At 37.7% G+C, this 19,233-nt stretch overlaps 2 protein-coding genes across 2 annotated transcripts in view; both read right to left on the bottom strand.

Annotated features, from left to right (window-relative positions):
* The window catches only part of LOC131789561 (uncharacterized), a 31,977-nt gene extending 25,126 nt beyond the window's left edge, over positions 1-6,851 (bottom strand). Inside the window, exon 1 of the mRNA XM_066160273.1 lies at positions 6,651-6,851. The gene's annotated coding sequence lies outside the window, so the exon portion shown is untranslated. The remainder of the gene's footprint in view (positions 1-6,650) is intronic.
* Positions 6,852-10,973: 4,122 nt separating this feature from the next.
* Positions 10,974-18,589, bottom strand: LOC131789492 (uncharacterized). The gene is made up of 5 exons (XM_059106623.2): positions 18,436-18,589; positions 14,937-15,330; positions 13,698-13,976; positions 12,587-12,638; positions 10,974-12,231 (listed from the first exon to the last, which is right to left on the bottom strand). The coding sequence occupies exons 1-5, from the start codon at positions 18,445-18,447 to the stop codon at positions 12,213-12,215; spliced, it is 756 nt and encodes a 251-aa protein (XP_058962606.2). The 5' UTR covers positions 18,448-18,589; the 3' UTR covers positions 10,974-12,212.
* Between the last annotated feature and the right edge of the window lie 644 nt (positions 18,590-19,233).

The following is a 19,233-nucleotide window of genomic DNA, read 5'->3' as shown; positions in this document are numbered from 1 at the left end:
CTCGCTGGAGAAAAGGATTGTTGTCTCAGCGGGAGAACCCGCATCAGCTTTGTCTCTGTCCTCACTTTGTAGTCGTAGTTGCCAAGAAGATAACGCGAATCGTAAGTCACGTATCTTAACATCGTCGTTTTCAAGTGAATAAACATCAATAAAATGATTTTATTACACAATCTCTATCAACACGCTGTTTCTATTCATGTCAGTACTGTTTTCTATTCCCTCTACTGAAATACTTAACTTTCTGCATCAGCATTTCTTACAACAAACACTTGGCTTGTATCTACTAAGCCTCTATTGAATACAAGTGTACTTTTTCTACGGCTTTACTCCTGAAAAACTGAAATGGAGTTGATTTATCGTGTTGGCAACTACAGCCTTTTCAAGGTTGGTGGATCACAGAGGCTGCGATAATCTGCGAAAAAAATTAAAAAATTAGCGTTTATTTGAAATTACATGCCATATTCCAGTCTTACTTAGCTCTGGGACTCGACAAGCTGGGCTACCTGTGGTACAGTGCGGGGGGGAATAATCTATTATGAGACAGGAGACGTGACGTCATCTCGCACGAATATTTAGGGAAACTTGGATTTTCTCTGAGGTGTATGGAATTGTGACCAGTAAAGTTTATTGATCTTTATCAGAAATGTCTGTTGAAGACAAAATAACAGCTGAAGCAGTTAATAGGTCTTGTGGTAGAATTCTTGTTACGAGATCACATTGACTTATAATGTCGGATAGTGGCATTGTTTTATTGAAGAACTTAAGCTGGGTTTAATAAAATATTGCGTAAATGATAAGTACTTACAGGCTGACAGCGATACCAGATGAGAAAATGAGCACGAGGTGAGCGGACAACACTAGGGAAAAGAACAAGACAGATTGAATTTAAACTCAAGGATCTTTATGGTGGAAAGTAATCTTAGATACCGAGTGTATGGAAATTTCTTGAACTGCTTCGTCCTCAAGAGAATATCAGTTGATATTTGCTTCTTCGTCCTGCAGTGTGGTTCCTGTCGCATGTTGATGTAGCTCTCGCGAACTTTCTAGAACATTCTATCAAGCAATACAATAATGATGTACTGGAAGCTTCAAATTTACTTTGCTTGTGGTTGCTACAAGAGAGATTCAGAAAAGATTTTACGGTAGCAGTCGGTTGGATGTGAGTTTGTTTCTGTGGTGACTGAAGGTTACGTTAGTAGTGGACTCAAGTTCAATTAATTGTAGACTGTGTTGTTTAGGAGTTGTTCCCTTGAAATAGTAAAATTGAATAAATTGTTTTGTTTCATAAGATAGAGCAATTTTCAATTCAATGTCGATAGTGATCCGAGATTGCCTTGGGTTTGCTTTACTTCGTTCTGTGATTGGTCCAGAAAACTCGCGGCCACTCTCTCAACCAATCACATCAATCCAAAACTAAAGCCAATCACGACTTGGTCGCACGCATTGTCCCACGCTTCAGGCAGTTTGCTTGTTTTTACTTTGAATCTTATTGGCTCTGAAAGGTATTTCTCCTATCTTCTGATTGGCCTTTGTAATAACTTTGGTTTGGTTTTACATCACTCAATCCAAAAGCATCCCATTTTAAAAGGGTTTTTTTCTTGTCGGTTTAATTATACCGTAGCATCTCCCAGTTATAAAATGAATGATTTAAAACAATTGTTGTTAGAGTTAAACTAGACCAACCTGAGCCGGAAGCTGGGCAAACGTCACCACATTTTACAGGTTTCAAGTGTTTATTCCCATAGTCCGTGAAATTCTTTTTCACGTCAGCACAGCTGTACATTTTATCGACCATAGTAACGTAACCACAACTGATTTTATTGAACTCGTCTTTGTCACATTTCTTATCTTCGTTAGGTGGAATCTTGATGCTACATGACAAGGTCACTGTGATGGTTCCTCCAATGCTGCAAGATGCGCAATCTGGTGACGAGTACTCGGTGCCTATGCTGAAAGACGCTAAAAATATATAACTGCCAAGTGAATATACACGGTATTGTTAATCACATCAGCTACTTCACAGTTCCAAGTTTGCAATTCGTGTTAATCTTCTCCATTGCTATTAATCCTCTTCTTTTTTCTTTATGTCTCAGACTTACCTTTGGTTTTATTTCTATTTTCGTTTTATACCTAAAATTCTAATCCGTCCGCGTCGACAAATACGATTTAAGAATTCATTATATTTTACCCTTGGTAACCTGTCATTGCTGTCGGCATTAATCCCGTTAGAGACTGGGGCCGTCTATTCTCCAAACTGGGCCTCCTAATGCAGTTCATTCTTTAATTAGTTATGAACAGCTATGAAATAATGATTCATTTAAACGCGCGATTACGGTTTTATAAAAAAAGAGGTAATTATGCCGACAATTTCACACAGAAATAAAAAATTAAATTATATAGAATAGAAAACGTGGAAAAAAGAATGAAAGCAAGAGAGAGAAAAACTTAAAATTAAAACAGAGGAACATGTCCCTAGAAACCCAAATTCTTTAAGACTACAAAATGTCTCTTACCATTACGAATGGTGGACATGGAAGATGATGTTGTGGCAGAGGGACTTGTAATCTTCACATCGGTACTTGATGAATTGGTTGTATCGTGGGTTGTTGAGGTTGGTTCTACTGTGGCTGTAGGGGACGCTTTTTTTGTCACCGTCATTGAAGTTCCTGTGGTGGACGTCCCATCTTTAGACGCTGTATTGTTAACTACAGCCTTTGCAGATGCTGTGGCAACATCGCCAAAATAGTAAAATTGAATCAATTAGATTGTTTCATAAGAAAGAGCAATTATCATTTCAATGGCGAAAGTAATCCAAGATAGCGATGGGTTGCTTTACCTCGTTCTATGATTGGTCCAAAACACTTGTGGCTACTCTCTCAACCAATCACATCGATCGAAAACTAAAGCCTATCACGACTTTGTCGCACGCGTTGGTTCGAGCTTTAGGCAGTTTGCTTGTTTTTACTTCGAATCTTATCAGCTCTGACCAGTATTTCTCCTTTCTCCTGATTGGCCCTCTCTGATAACTTTGGTTTTGGGTTTAAAACACTCAATCCAAAAGCACTCCATTTGTGTAAGGTATTTTTCCTGTCGGTTTTATTATACTGTAATACCTCCTAGTTGTAAAATGAATGACTTGTAACAATTTTTTTTAGAGTTGAACAAGAACAACCCGAGACGGACGCTGGGAAACGTTATCACATAGATTTACAGGTTTCCAGTTTTTTTTTCTCATGGTACGTGAAATTCTGTGTCACTTTAGCAAAGCCATACGTCTCATCGGGCAATTTGACGTTCCAATTATTTAATTCGTGTTAAGCTTCTCCATTGCCATCAATCCTCTTCTTTTCCTTTTTGTTTCAGATTAACCTCTTCGGTTTCATTTTTATTTTCGTTATTTTCCTAAAATTTTTAATTTTTCCGCGTCGACAAATACGATTTAAAAATTCATAATATTTTACTCTTGGTAACCTGTCATTGCCGTCGGCACAAATCCCGTGAGAGACTGGGGCCGTTCATTCTCCAAAATGGGCCTGTTCGTACAGTTAATTCTTAGATTAATGCATGAACAGCTATGAAATAATGATTAATTACAGCGCCCGATTATGGTTTTTATAAAAAAGGTACTGATGCCAAAAATTTCACGCAGAAATAAAAATGAAATTATCTAAAAAAGAAAACGAGAAAAAAAATAGAAAGAAAGAAAGAGAGAGAAAAATTGGAAATTAAAACAAAGTTTCTTGGGGGGCATGTCCCTAGAAACCCAAATTTTTAACCTTTCGCCATATTGTTATTCATTCTGTTGTCCTAAGCTTTTAAGAATACAAAATGTCTCTTACCCTTACTTATGGTGGACACGGACGATGATTTTGTGACAGAGGGACTTGTAATCTTCACAGAAGTACTTGATGACTTGGTTGTATCGTGGGTTGTTGAGGTTGGTTCTACTGTGGCTGTAGCGGACGCTTTTGTTGACGCCGTCATTGAAGTTCCTGTGGTGGACGTCCCATCTTTAGACTCTGTATTGTTAACTACAGCCATTGTAGATGCTGTGGTAACATCTACAAAATAGTAAAATTGAATCAATTAGATTGTTTCATAAGAAAGAGCAATTATCATTTCAATGGCGAAAGTAATCCAAGATAGCATTGGGTTGCTTACTTCGTTCTATGATTGGTCCAAAACACTCGCAACTACTCTCTCAACCAATCACATTGATCGAAAACTAAAGCCAATCACGACTTTGTCGCACGCGTTGGCTAGCGCAACCCGAGACGAAAGCTGGGAAACGTCATCACATAGATTAACACGTTTCCAGTTTTTTTTTTCTCGTGGTACGTGAAATTCTCTTTCATTTCAACAAAGCCATACGTCTTATCGGGCAATTTGACGTACTAATTATGTAATTCGTGTTAATCTTCTCCATTGCTATAAATCCTCTTCTTTTTTTCCTTTTTGTTTCAGATTTACTTCTTCGGTTTGGTCTCTATTGTCGTTCGAAAAGTGTTTAATTCGTCCGTGTCGACAATTACGATTTATTACAGATATTTCATCCTCAGTAACCTGTCACTGCTGTCAGCACAAATCCCGTCAGAGACTGGGGCCGTCTATTTGCCATACTGGGCCTCCTCATGTAGTTCATTCTTTTATTAATCACGAACAGCCATTAAATAGTGATTCAGTACAACGCGCGATCACGGTTTTTATAAAAACGGTGCTGATCCCGACAATTTCACCCAGAAATAAAAAATAAACTTATATAGAATAGAAAACGTGGAAAAAAGAAAGAAAGCAAGAGAGAGAAAAATGAAAATTAAACAAAGTTTCTTGAGGGACATGTCCCTAGAAACCTAAATTTTAACCTTTCCTCACACTGTTAAATTTTCATTCTGTTGTTCTTAGTTTTTAAGAATACAAAACTGTCTCTTACATGATGATGTTGTGACAGGGGTACTTGTATTCTTCACATAAGCACTTGGTGAGTTTGAAGCAAGTACATGTTGCATACAACACATCAAAAGCAATACAAACTTTAGGCGGTGAGGGAAAGTCATCTGTCAAAGCGAAAGCAAATGGCATTGCAATTAACTCATGATAACAAACATAGAGAGAGAAATTCAATATAGCGAACAAGAGGCGAATGTTTTCTAATAGATTTGGGTAAGAAGTTGTAAGCTATGTCTTTTGATCAATCCACTCTTTCACATTAACACCTTAGTTTGACTGATACCCACCAAGGTTTTGTTTTGCTGGCTTTAGAGTACCTCTTTGGCGTAATTTTAATAACATGGGAAGGGAAGCAGTAAATTTATTCTCGCGTGGCGGTATCTGTCCACCGCCACGAGCTACAGACACAGTGACTCGGTCTGTTTATGAGAAGGTCGAATAATGCTATCCACTGGATAAAACTCTATCCGGTGAATAACGCTATGCATTTTGCTATCACTTATCTGCCGGATAGCGATTTATCCGTCAGATAGCGATTTATCCGCCGGATAGCGATTTATCCGCCGGATAGCGATTTATCCGTCGGATAGCGATTTATCCGCCGGATAGCGATTTATCCGTCGGATAGCGTTATCTGCTTTTACACAACTGGGCCCAGGACTATTATTACTCGGAAATGGAGCTCGTTTTCAAGTAAACAGAGATTGGGTCTAAACTCGCATCAGACAGCCAACTTGAAAGACGTCTCTTATCTTCCAGAATCACAATGCGTGCCAATAGTGCGATGAATTGCCCTTATCAGTCGCCATTAAAATTGAGTTCAAAAGCGAACGTCTTTTTTGAAAATACGCTCTGTAGGAGGCTGGCTGAGGAACAAATACACTCTCAGTCCGCAGTCTGCGGTATTTACAAGATTAGAGAGTTTAAATTGTTACTACTACTTGTTATTTCCCTGTAAGATAGCTCGATGCGTTAACCATTTCTGACTGTACAACATCCTAACTTCCGCATAACATGTGAATGTAGTGTTGAATTCAAAATAAAACTGGGATTAATTGGTGTCGAGGTTTCTTGTTAAGAGAGCGTAAAAGTTGGTGATTTCGTGTTTTTGTTCGGTATGGGACAGCTAAGAAATGTACAAAGTTTTAAAACGCACGTGTTTTGCTTTTGTTTTGCTCATTAGATCATGTGTTTTGCTACGTTCTTGTTGCCATCGCCGTTGTTGCTCTCTTTCACTCCCTATTTACTCTATCTGTTGAATCGTAACAATATGATTCAGAATAGATCTTGATATCTAGTCTGCAACTGATATCAGTATTCGGGGATGAAAATAGGCTTAGGTAAACCTCAAATCAATGATTAATTTTTTCAAATTTACTCTAAAGGAAATTAATCAAATTTCTTAGATTCACGCTTAAGATGTTTCGCTGAAAGTATTTACTTTAGTTAAGATTGAATGATTCAAGATTGGAAGTTCCTCGTTTTAGCGCGAGAAAATGCATACCGAATAGGTGTTAAATATTACTAAGCCGCAAAATCAAATAAAGAAGACTGGTGAGTCGTTGAGAAATTATTAAAACGGATGTTGAGTTCATTCTCACTGCTTTCAAAGCGACGAAATTCGACCTTCTAAATGCGAACATCCTTTCACTATAAACACTAAATGAACAATAGAAACAAAGAGTTAAAACGATGATCGATACCTTGCAACTGATCTCCACTGATATAGACGGTTTTGCGATCAACTTTCTATAGTGAATGTCGCCGAGATCAAGAAAGCCTTCCCTGTTGGATAAAATAACCTGAAACTGTCGCAAAATAAAAGCGCAATCGGGCTTAGAACCGTTAGCCTTTTTGTCGCTAAGGAAACGACAAACAGAAATTTCAAACCAATCCAACCTTAGCCCTAAGGCTGGAATATTTACAGAACGATTTCCAAAGAGGAATTTCTTGCTCCAGTGAGTACGTGTGTGAACGATATCCAGGCCTTTTTTTAACCTTTTTTTTTAGCTGGTGTTGAGAGGATTTCGGAATGATTGCAAGCAGATCAAAAGTTTCAACGCATTCGAATCTGAAATGAAGTGAATGAGCAGCTGATTAAACTCGGCATGAAAAATTTGCAGCAGGAAGTAAAAGGGATTTTATAGTTTAAGTATGTGCATATTTAAGCGTTGCATGCGTTTGAAAATGCCGAGTAAAAGCCGACCTCTTTTAACTCCCAGCGCAAATTTGTGAATAATTCACCTACTTTGCGTGCGTGTGTGTGTGTTTAAAGGGTAACTGACACCAAATTTTTCTCCTTTTTTTTTTTGTCCCAATGCATTCCTCTTAGGTTAAAGAATCCAAAATGAGCAAATTAACGATATATTGTGCAGAATTGAATTTTCTACAAATTTTTTTTGACGCCTAATCGACGGCCATTTTGAAAACGGTTCGATTCAGGTCACGTGATGTGATACGTCACACGTGTGTAAGGCAGTGAAAAGTGTCATGTCAAGACCTGAGACTAACAAATTCGTCTCGGCTGTTCAGCTGCAGCCGAAATTTACGAGCGGAAAAAAAGTAAGATTTGTTCGATTCTGATATAGGTCACCATTTAGAGACTACGAAATACGAAGTGAGAAATAAAATAACGAAGGTTGAATAATCGAAACGCGACGGATCGCATGTCTGTATTCAGAGCCACAGATAATTTGCACGTTATTCCAAACAACTGTAAAAATATATATGTTCCCACAATTTTTCCTCTTAACTATTATCGAGTTCTATTCTTAAAGAAATGTTTTTTAATTCCAAGCCGAAAAGTATTTGTCTGGTGTGTATCACTGTGACCTCAGGCCCATCGGTTCAGGAGTGAGCGTGACTAAACGCAAAGTATTGTCACGTATTATGGGAGGTGGTCATCTGGTTTCGTGAACGAAAGTCTTCTTCCACGGTCCGGAAATGGGCGAGATTTATCCTTTTTTAAAATTTTTAATGAGACTAGTGGGCAACGCAAAAGATGACTTCCTACTTTTGTAACTTTTTTTTTATTTCTTTCGATGCGTTTCGTCTCTAACTGAGAGTTTTTCACGAATGATTACAACTAACATTGAGCAGCATATATAGCACATTCGTGTGCCTAAGTTTAATTAACTTCCAATGGAAGTGTATAACAACAGAACCATGCTGTAAACGGATGTCACAAGAATCGCCTTGTTATGAGCGCCATGCTCAAGCGTTGTTTCTCATTTGCAACCGGAAACATGATGAAATCAATCCTGTCCGAAAGGTTACTCGTTTCAAAATTGTATCAATGTCAGCTGAGTGAACAGTAGATTACTCGCGCTCGTTTATCGTAAATAAAACAAGCCTAAAGCCTAAGAGAGGAAACAATTAAAGCACAAGTCATGGAACTATCTTTTACCCACCGTTTAAAACGCCGCAGTGCTTTGGTAAAAAAAAATGGAGTCGAGTCCGCGACAAACTCGTACTTCGGAAATAACAAGCACGTAATGTTTCTCAAATTACGACCTGAACTTAAAAAAAAAAATTTATATATATATATATATATTTATACATATATATATATATATATTCACGCTCAAGTTATCCAAAACTGTACTACTCTAAACCGCGTTGACATTTATAATGAAGACGGAAAACAACAGGATCTAATGTACAAATGCTATTTTTTGCTGCATCGTGTTTTAAAGTAAAAGTCGAGAAATCTTAAATCGTTCGTAAAATTCAACACAGGAAAACTTAAAACCGATTCAATCGCGTGTGAACGTGTATAATCCAGCCAATTCACCTCCACAAGCGTGTATGTTTATATTTTCAGTCAGTGAAACAGTTTGGAAGGTGCGTGCGTGTAGCATAAAAACACTTCGCTCCCATGGTATTCAAGAGTCTGTACATTTGGTTTTCTTTACTTGATCGCTCCTACGTTTAAGAAGCGACCGATTTTCAGATACTTTATTTATAATCGTAAATGCACTCACCATTCTCGCTTTCTTTATTGAGGCGGCCGCGGCGCACGGGCCATGGATCCTCCTCTGACTCTCGCGCTCTATTTTAGGTTACGTTCGTCCTGGCGGTTCAAATTGCCAGGGCCTGATTTTACCAACAGATTTATAAACTCTATCATTATGTTCGCCTTCCATCGAAGCCTCAAAATCCGAATAATCAGACCCCGTAATAGAACTGCTTTCACTCGAAGCACTATCCGCCTTATTTACTTTGCCTAATGTACACATGTGTGACGTGTCAAGTCGCATGATCAAAATCGAAGCGTTTATGGCGGATGACTCACGAAGCTGCATCTTGGACAGTTTTCCCGGCGAAAAAAGGCACAAAGAGGCATTCAAAGTACCTTGTATCTGTTTCAATGTGTTAGCCGAGGCATTTAGACGGTATTCCGAAAAAGTGACCCGTTAGCCGTCAGTTACCATTTAAGGATAGTCAACTTTTTGACTTCCCCTGACCTCGGAAGGTACCTCCGAAGCTGCAGCCAGGGATACAAGATGGCAACGAGATGACAAACGTATCCAGGTGTGAGTCTCTCACCGGGCTTGAAAAAAGGACCACGTCCACTTGGGGTGTATAGACCGTGGCTCCTCCTCTAAGGCTCCTCCACAGACCCTTAAGCTAATATCGCTTGTAACCGGTCAAGGCTTCTACGGAGGTTTCAAAGGACGTGGTGTCGACAACGGCAGTATCTTGACGCACCTGCTAAACAGCCCCTCCTCGACATCTTCAGGGACATCCTCAGTGGGTAAGGTATTGGTTGACGTACTCATTAAGTTCAATAAGAAGTCCTTTGAAAGTGATCCAAATAGAGCCAAGTCTATTCGCGACTTGGCAAATAACTTTAGTGAGAAAGAGTGTCTGATAGCACCACGCCACCCCTAGTCAAATCACCTACCTCCCCTCCTCAGTAGTACCTGTCACAAGCACCCTACCCCCATCGGGGGTTAAAATGTTGTTGAGCAAGATACTCAGTACCAGTGGCTTATTAGCTGGTTTGACGATACCAGTGCCGATCAGTACGACTGCGAAGAGCAGCGGACTTAATATAAATAAGTTTATTTATATAGCATTATTACGCTAATTGCCCATAACGCTATACAAATCATCATACAAAATCATAATATAAAATCATGTAACAATATCTATCTACAGTTCATACTAATAACAGTTCAATTATATTTACAATTCATCCAATAGCAAAATTTTTTACTATGAATACACTAAATAACCAATTACATATGATAAGAAAATGAAAAATTTTAACAAACTTAAGGTATATTTTCTCGAAGAGATGGGTTTTCAGTTGACGTTTAAAGGAATTGATGTCGGCAGCCTTTCCTAAAGAAACTGATAGTTCATCCCAAAGCCCTAGTCCAGCAATGGAAAACGCCCTAGCTCCATAAGTCACTGCTCTAGATCTCGGAACACTGAGTTAAAAGTTCCTGAGTACAAGATCCAAGTGAGCGCTTATTACGGCGCGGGGCCAAAAGGTTAGATCGATACTGATAGGCGCCAAGCCATTAAGTGTCTTATAAATTAATAGGCAAATCTAAAAAATAATACGTTGAAATACAGGAAACCAGAGCAGCGATTTAATTACAGGATTTATGTGGTCACATATGCGAGTTAGAGTAACCACATGCGCAACAGTGCTTAATGCTAATTTGCAGCCTATTGATCTGATATTTAAGTAATCCAAACTAAAGAGCATTACAATAGTCAATCTTAGACGTAAGAAAGGAATGAGCTAAGGTTTCCACAGAACCCTGATCTAAAAATTTTCTAATGTTACCTATGTTACGAAGATGGTATTAAGGGGTCTTACATATCATACATATATGTTTATCCATCGCTATATCCTGGTCAAGTATCACTCCCAAATTTATTTCAAAGGGCTGGTGTTGAATGGTTTCAGTTCCTACTTGAATGGAAGAGACCATTTGACGTGACCGAAATCTTGAGCTTATAACCAACAGCTTTGTTTTACAATCTAAAACAAGGATTACAAAAACTCGTCCTCTATATGCACTTTTAATGATGAATTGACACACTCTGACTTATACAGACATGTTTCTTTACAAAGTTGAACCATTCTACAAAACTTCAAAATAAGTTTAATGGTTAGCGTCAAAGGCAGCTGAACTGCGCATAAGCAGCTTATCACACTCACCCAATGGTCGCATTGGATCAAGAAGATAATGTTAACCACACATCTTAACATCGTCGTTTTTAAGTATTTATTACACCCTTTAAAAAATCATTGTTGATCCTTGTAATCTGATTGGTTCTCATTGGTGCAATTTATTCACGAAACACACCAATTTTTGCTCCAAATCGCATTTTTTTTCCCAGTCAACGTGGAAGTTTTACTGAAATACAACAACCAAATGCTTGTTTTAAGAAACCAATCAAATTACAGGAAAATGAAACACAACTCTTGAAACTTTCTACAAACCACCTACTACTGGATCAACAAATATGTGATTTCAAACCTAATCAAAACTATAAGAAAATTCTCGAACGTGATTGGCTATCACCAGCCCTATTTGAGTTCTAATAGGACAGTGTATGCGTCACGCTTGCAATTGGACAGTGTAATAGGACAGTTAAAGGGACAGTTAACACGTCATGCTTGTGTGAGACGACAGAACGCGTCATGTGTGTGCGCTGTTGTCTCGCATTTCGCAGAGTTAACTGTGTTTTTCTAGATGAAAACTTATAACCGATGTCTAGTTTCTTTCTCAAATTTTGTCATAGTTTTGATTAATTGGTAGCAAAACTTCGTGTCATCCAATTCAATCTGTAATAATAAGGTTATTAACAAATCAGACTCCCGCTTCGCGGTCGTCCGATTTTGTTAATCACTCGTATGATTACAGACCGAATTGGACTGCGCTCGTTCCTGTTACCATTATAAACTAGCGCTGCGCACTCGTTTGATTTTGAAATCAGGCGCATAATTTCAGACAAAATTTTACTCCACTCAGTTCAATCATATTTGCTTCCATAAAATGTTTTGATTACACCATCTTTATCTACAAGTGACTTCTATCCATGTCAGTAGTAGTGTCTATTTTATTTACAGAAATACTTAACTTTCGCTATAAAGATTTCTTATAAAATCTCTTGGCTTGTACCTATTGAACTTCAATTAAATAACAGTGAAAAACAAATTTCAGTGGCATTACTCCTGAAAAACTGAAATGGAGTTTATTTTTCTTTCTGGTAACTTCAGCTTTTTCAAGGTCGGTGGATCACAGAGTCTGCGATAACCTGCGAAAAAAAAAGGTAAAAAAGTTAGCGCTTATTTGAAATAACGAATCATATCTCACTCCTTCTTTGCTCTGGTACTCAACTAGTTGAGCTACATTTGGTAACAGTCAGAGAAGGATTTATCTATTATGGGGTGTGAGGTGTGACGTCATCTAGCTTGGCCGTCAAGATGAATACCATCTTGAATTCTTAAAGAAATTAGATTTTCTCTTGGGACGATTTGACTAGTAAATAGTTGATGCTAATGAAAGATCCTGTAGTAAATTATTTTGACTTGCTCATGACGAATAATTACATTGATTGAAAAACTCACGCTGGGTTTTAATGAAAGCTTGAATAAATGACAGGTACTTACATTCCCACGACGAGGCCAGTTGCAAAAATGAACACGAGGTGTGGAGACAACACTAGAGACAAAAAAGAAAAGATTTTTGTTTAATTAAGGATTTCTGTTGAGGAGAGTAACAACAAAATGACCAGTTCTCAGTTGGCTTGTTAGCTCGGTTGGTAGAACACTGCAACGGTATCGCAGAGGTCATGGGTTCAAATCCCGTACAGGCCTGAATGGTTTTTTGAAGCCTTATTTTCACTACTGCTGCTGCAAAGATCACTCTTACACTCATTTATTAATCCGCAGTTCACATATGAAATTGATATATTTACAGTTAGAGTAACTTTTTGTAGGGATTTCCTGGACTTTTCTAAAAATCTTCGGTATGCAAGAGGATTCTGAAGCATTCTGATGGAAATTCTTTCCGGCAATCCAATAGTGATATACAGTTACAAGAATAGTAATTTTGAAGTTTCTGGTGCTTTTTAGAATGCCTTGTTACTACTGTGACTGTAGGGGTCAGTCACCAAGGAGATAAGTTTTCGAAGACGCTACACAGAGCTATTGTGATCAGCTGTAAGAGGAAGTATGCCTACAGTCAAGAGTTTCAGAGGAGATTTGGAGATAGCAGTCGGTTTAATGTAAGTTTGTATCAGTGGTGACTGAGGGTTAGGTTATTAGTGGATTCCATAACAGTTTATGGTAAATTGTGATGTTTAGGAGTCGCTCCCTCGGAATAGTTACGTTAAGTTACAAAGTATAATTGATATAATTGATTACATCACAGCACACATCATCACAGAGCAATTTTCAACTGAGTGTCGAAAGTTATCCGTGATTACATTTTTTGCTTTCCTTCGCTCAATGATTGGTCCATAAAACTCGCGCCTCTCTCTAAACCAATCAGAAACAAAACTAAGACCATGCAATCATGACTTGGGCGCACGTGTTTTCCCGCACTTTAGGTGGTTTGGTTGGTTTTGAGTTCCCATTGGCTCTATATATATAGTTTTGGTTTTACAACACTCAATCGAAAAGCGCTCCAGTTCTGTAAGGTTTCTTTTTTTCCCTTAGTGAAATTATACTGTAGCATCTCTAAGTCTTCTTTTTTTTTTTAGAGTTAAACAAAACTAACCTGAACCAGAGGCTGGGCATTCCTTATTACAATTTTTAACGATTTTCAATTTTTTCTCCACATGGTTCGTGTAATTCTGTAACACCTCAGCACAGCGATACATTTTATCGGCCAAAGTAACGTAACTACAGCGGGTTTTATTGAACTTGTCCTTGTCACATTTATTATCGTCTTTAGATGGCATCTTGATGTCACATAACTTGGTCACTGTGATGGTTCCTCCATTGCTACAAGATTTGCAATCTGGTGACGAGTACTCGTCTCTGATACTGATAGTCACTGAAAAAGTCATTGAAAAGTGAATATACAATGCATTAATTATTCATCACTTCACGGGTTATTTGAAATCAACTTAGTGATCAGCTCCTAGTTGATTTGTCGGCTCAGTTGGTAGAGCACATTACCGGTGTTGCAGAGTTCAAATCCCGTACAGGCCTGAATTTTTTTTGTCAGGCCCTATTTTCACTACTGCAAAAGCAGAGTTCATTACTACGAAGATCGCTTTCATATTCACATACAATGTGTTATTAATCGTAGGAGCTTTTTCACAGCTCTAAGTTTCAAAATAAACCTGCGGGAGAACTTTTTAGACATTCTTCAGTATGACGTTACAATAGTTTAACTAACACTAGTGGACGCAAATGTAACACGTTGAAAGTTAATCTTTGTGAAAACATAATTACAAATAGATTGCATCAATGCATCTAGCACAGGTTACAAGCAGTCAATGTATACAATGTAAAACGTGTCCTTTAATTCTAGATAATGAGCAGTTTTAATATGGCTGAGTCTATGCTATCATTTCACAGTTTTCTCTATATTTTCGTTTTATTTGTAGCATTTTTTTGCCATGTAAATACAAATTAAAAATTCACCACACGCTACACTTGGTAACCTGTTTACATGGATACCCGTGTGAGACTGGGACCGGATATCCGTGAGACTGATAATGAATGAAGCGCTATAACATAATGATTCGCTGAGACGCCCGATCATTTTTTAATAATATAAAGTTTTTAACTTACAGTGAAAAAGTTACTGACGCTGACAATTTCACACAAAGACAAAAAAAAAAAGAAAAATGAAATCATGTGAAATAGAAAACGTGAGAAAAGAAAGAAAAAATTGAAAAGTAAAAGAATTATTCTTGAGGGACTTGCCCCTAGATACCCAAATTCTAACCTTCCTAATTTCTACTCTGTCTTCCGTGGTTTCTAAGAAAAGAAAAATGTCTCTTACCATTAGGCGCGGTGAACATGGATGATGATGTTAGGACATGCGCACTTGCATTGTTCACATAAGCACTTGGTGACGTGGTTGTACCGTGAGTTGTTGAGGTTGGTGGTACTATGGTTGTAGCGGACGCTTTTGATGTATAGGACACATTTGTTGTCGCCGCCATTGGTGTTCCTGTGGTGTTCGCCCCACCTGTAGACGCTATATCATAACCTGAAGACATTGCAGATGTTGTGGCAACAACTGTCGTTGATGAGTCTGCCTGTGTCATCATGGATGAATCGGCCACCGCCGACATGGACGAGCTGGACACGGTTACTGATGAATTTAAAGCATATACATGTTGCATGCAACATATAAAAAATAATGCCAACTTCAGGCGGTGAGGGAAAGTCATCTGTAAAAGTGAAAGCAAAAAGTATTAAAATTAACACATGGTTAAAAACACTAAGGCTAAAGTCAATATGGCAACTAAGAGGCAAACAATGTTTCCTAGTAGATGAGAGTGGGAAGTTGTGAATTGTATAAACACTGCAAGAATTGTAAGGGTCAAACTCGACTGATGCAAAAAATTTTGGCGACGTCAGCTTAGAGGAAGAATTTGTCCTGCATAACAAAGCTTTTAGTGCTGCACTCATTTTGTTATTGAAAACTGTACTTGCAAAAAAGAGCAAATCACGCCATCAGGTACTTCAATTTGATAACTGACAAAATATAGAAAAGAGCCTAACGGAATAATGAAATAGCTGGAATTAAATTAAGAACCTCTAAGAGTCCATAGACCCAGCAAACGACTTACAAATCATTTGTTTTGTTTGGATAGCCATGGATGTTCAATTCATAAGTATTTCGGATCATACAATCATACTTACAAGAAATGTGTTAGTGAAGACTAAGGCTTGAAACTTTCAAAACATATTAACTGCACTCGTTTACACACTCTAAAACCGTGACCCGTCTTCGCCGTTTTGCCCCCAGGAAAACATCTTTCTCTAAAGCTGTTTCCTTGCAATATTGTTAGTGTTAAAAATAAGCAGAATCCTTAGGGTGCCGATGAACTTAGCATAGAGACTTCCCCACCGCTCATAAAAATGTTTGAACAGGAACATGAGAAATTAAGTTGTAAACAGGATGTCTGCTTCAGTTAGAGGAATTTATTTGCCACTTAAAAGACTTGCGGCAGTCAATTTTAAACGAGTTCTTCACCGATCACCAAAAAAATTTAAAAGAACAAAATGACAGAGAATCATGACACAAGATTCAAGTGCGAGAAACTCACAAAGAAGGCTTTTATGAGTTACCTCAAACTGATTACTTTGTTGCAACTTTCTGAGAAGCCTTGACTTCGCGATGACAAATAACACTAATGCATGAGTGAAGCTCCTTGCAGATGTTATCTTTAATAAGCTTAATAGGGATGCATTGTGCAGTAATACGCTAATGAGCCCTCAGAAAATTATATGAGGCACCTGTAAAATTTACTTAGCTCTTTGGATATGTCTACTTGATTGCGGTTTTCATTAGACTTTGACGGATTAATAAAAAGAGGGCGTTTTTCGCCCGAAAAAATTTCGAAGAACATACCCTTTTTTAGTTTTCCCTCTTTCACTTTCAGCGTTTTTGTATTCAGTTTTCTGCAATTTATGTCTGAGTTTCATCGTTACGACATAATTTATCTTTAAATAGGACAAATATTATTGACACATGAATAAATTAACATATGTTTTTCAACATTCAAAGCTTGTTTCATTAAATTTAGGACCTAGTACTTTATAAGGATGGATTTTGTATATAAATGAGCCGAATTAGTTTAAATTGTCTTCCCTATTAGCTGAATTGCCACGCAATACGCGAATCGAACTGAACTTTTTTTCTAAGTTAATCATTAATTGGCCCTCTTTGTTACGTTGGCTCTACTGAACTAGAAGAGAAATGTTTGAGGATACTAATCAAAACACTGCAATTGCTGTTCCTGTCTCTAATAATTTACATGCAAAAAATTTCAGCACTCTCATCGGTTGACGTTACGTGGTATATATGCTATGTGCAACGCAGTTCATAGCTTGCTTCGAGACAATTTTCATCGTTATTCACAAGGTACAATTCTAAATGTTTCCTGGCACGAAACGTTCAAAAGAACGCAATTTGTTTACAGCCTGCAGCTGTCACTTTCAAGATACGGTTGTTTCTTTCACAGCCAATGGACTTCGAACTCGTTTTCATTTCGTATTTGCGTAAACAGGAAACCTCGCCAAGCTTAGATTGACGTAATATGTCATAAATACAGAAGTTATTATTTTTTAATGTCGACTACCTTCTGATTGATTTTGCAATATTTGCCATCCTGATCCGCTATTAGAAACAAAGTTTAATTAAAACGAAAAAAATAGATCCTCGAGCAGATTAAGGCGATCAAATTATTTTATTCTACAACTTTTGCATAATCCCTGTCACTGGTTTTTACTCAGCCGTTATTTGCTCTTGCATCTGCAACGAATTTCACAAGATGGAACGTTGGAATTTTAACTAAGTAAATAGCACGACAATCGTGCTTCATACTTGTCTATGCTAATAATAACCAAGTAGAAATTGGAGCAAAAGAAACAAAAAAATGAAATATAAAACCTTTCCACGCTAATGGGGTCAACTAGAGTGATGCAACCAGTTTTGCATACAACGCCGTAGGTGTTACAACTGCCAACGATCCGGATAAAATGAACTTGGCTTTTAACAAGCCGCTTTTGTGATGATAATACCACATAGAGTAAAACTTTGCGAGTGATCAAAGACAAAGTTCTGGTTGACGAGATATCCTTAGCTCAATTTCAACTTATGTCTTCAAATATAGAAACATTTCATGTATCGGATTAATCAAACGTTGATCAAGAGTGAGGCGAAAGCTCGCTTCGCTTAATCACACTGAAAGACTAACACCACTGACCAAAACACGTGATATGAAACATTCTAACGCGAGGATTTTTTTTGCATCAAGTCAGTGGCAGTCTCACAGTTTTGAATGTAATCAATTTTTTTCTGGCGAGAAAATTTCATTTTTTTAGTCTCTCCGAGTGCTCAGTAAGTGATCAAAGTGCTTTATTCATCCTAACAATATTAGGAATAGATCCTAATATCCGCACAGTTTGAAACTGATTTCAGCATTTGGTGATGAAAACTGCCTGAGGTAAAACTAAAATCAATGATTGTTTTTATTAGATTTATGCAAAAGAAAAGTCAATCGCTTAGCCTCTCTCTAAGTGTTAACTTTTGTTAAGACTGTATGATTCAAGATTGGAAAATTCCTTGCCAGGCGTTAGTTTTGCCGGCGTGAGAAAATGGTCATCGAATAGGCGTTAAAAATTTAAAAGCCGCAAACACTGATGAGTCGTTGACAAACTATGAAAACGGATGCGATTCACTATGCTTTCAAACCGATCAAATTCGACCTTCTGAATGCGAACAAAAAATAACAATAGAAAAAACCATTTAACATGATGATCTTTACCTTAATTTCCATGAACTCTTTTTGCGATCAACTGGTAAATGTCGCCGAGAGAAAAAATAAGCCTTCCCAGTCGGGTAAAATGAACTGAAACTGACGCAGAACAAAACAGAAATTGGGCTAATAATAAGTATTAACCTAATTGTCGCTAAGGAAACGAAAAAACAGAAATTTCAAACCAATCAGAGGCTGGATTATCTACAAAATTATTTTCAGAGTACACGCACGACCGAGTATGCTCGAGTATTCGTGTTACCAATTTCCAGGCCTTTTTATCGATTTTTTCTGTTTTTGCCGGTGTTGAAAGGATTTTAGAATGACTACGGAGATATCGAAAGTTTCAATGAAGTCGAAACTGAACTGTGAGTGATGCGATGAGCAGCTGATTACCCTTTGCATAATTAAAGGCTTGACAGAATAAATAAAAGAAGGATTTTACAGTCTAGTAATGCGCGTGTATTAGGGATAAATCCGTTTGAAAATGTGGGGTAGCTGTGAGCTATTTAAACTCTAAGCACAAATGTGCGTACAACTAACCAGCTTGAGTTTGCGTGGTAGGATGGCCAATTTTTGGGTAACTGAATAACCCGAAATTAGTTTCAATATGGTAGCCGAAGCGCGCTTGGCGGATTAAACTCGTCTCTTTCCCTTACCATGGCACCTGACTGATTAACAAATGAAAATATTTTATGCCCGGAAAGTTCAAGGAAATGAAAATTCAAATCCTATTTGCTTTGCTTGAAGATGTGACAAGAAGCTGGTTTGAATAAATTAAAATTGAAGGGATCGCATGAATTTTAC

This window comes from Pocillopora verrucosa, chromosome 13 (assembly GCF_036669915.1).
Source record: "Pocillopora verrucosa isolate sample1 chromosome 13, ASM3666991v2, whole genome shotgun sequence".
NCBI classification, from domain to species: domain Eukaryota; kingdom Metazoa; phylum Cnidaria; class Anthozoa; order Scleractinia; family Pocilloporidae; genus Pocillopora; species Pocillopora verrucosa.
Note: the sequence above shows the minus strand (reverse complement) of the source record. Positions and strands in the feature narration are given on the sequence as shown.

What these genes read in the sequence shown, in the direction of transcription:
- LOC131789492 (XM_059106623.2), bottom strand. An exon ending in CATGTTCACCGCGCCTAATG is followed by an intron (nt 13,977 to 14,936) that starts GTAAGAGACATT and finishes TGACTTTTTCAG; the next exon opens with TGACTATCAGTATCAGAGAC. An exon ending in ATGCCCAGCCTCTGGTTCAG is followed by an intron (nt 12,639 to 13,697) that starts GTTAGTTTTGTT and finishes TTTTGTCTCTAG; the next exon opens with TGTTGTCTCCACACCTCGTG.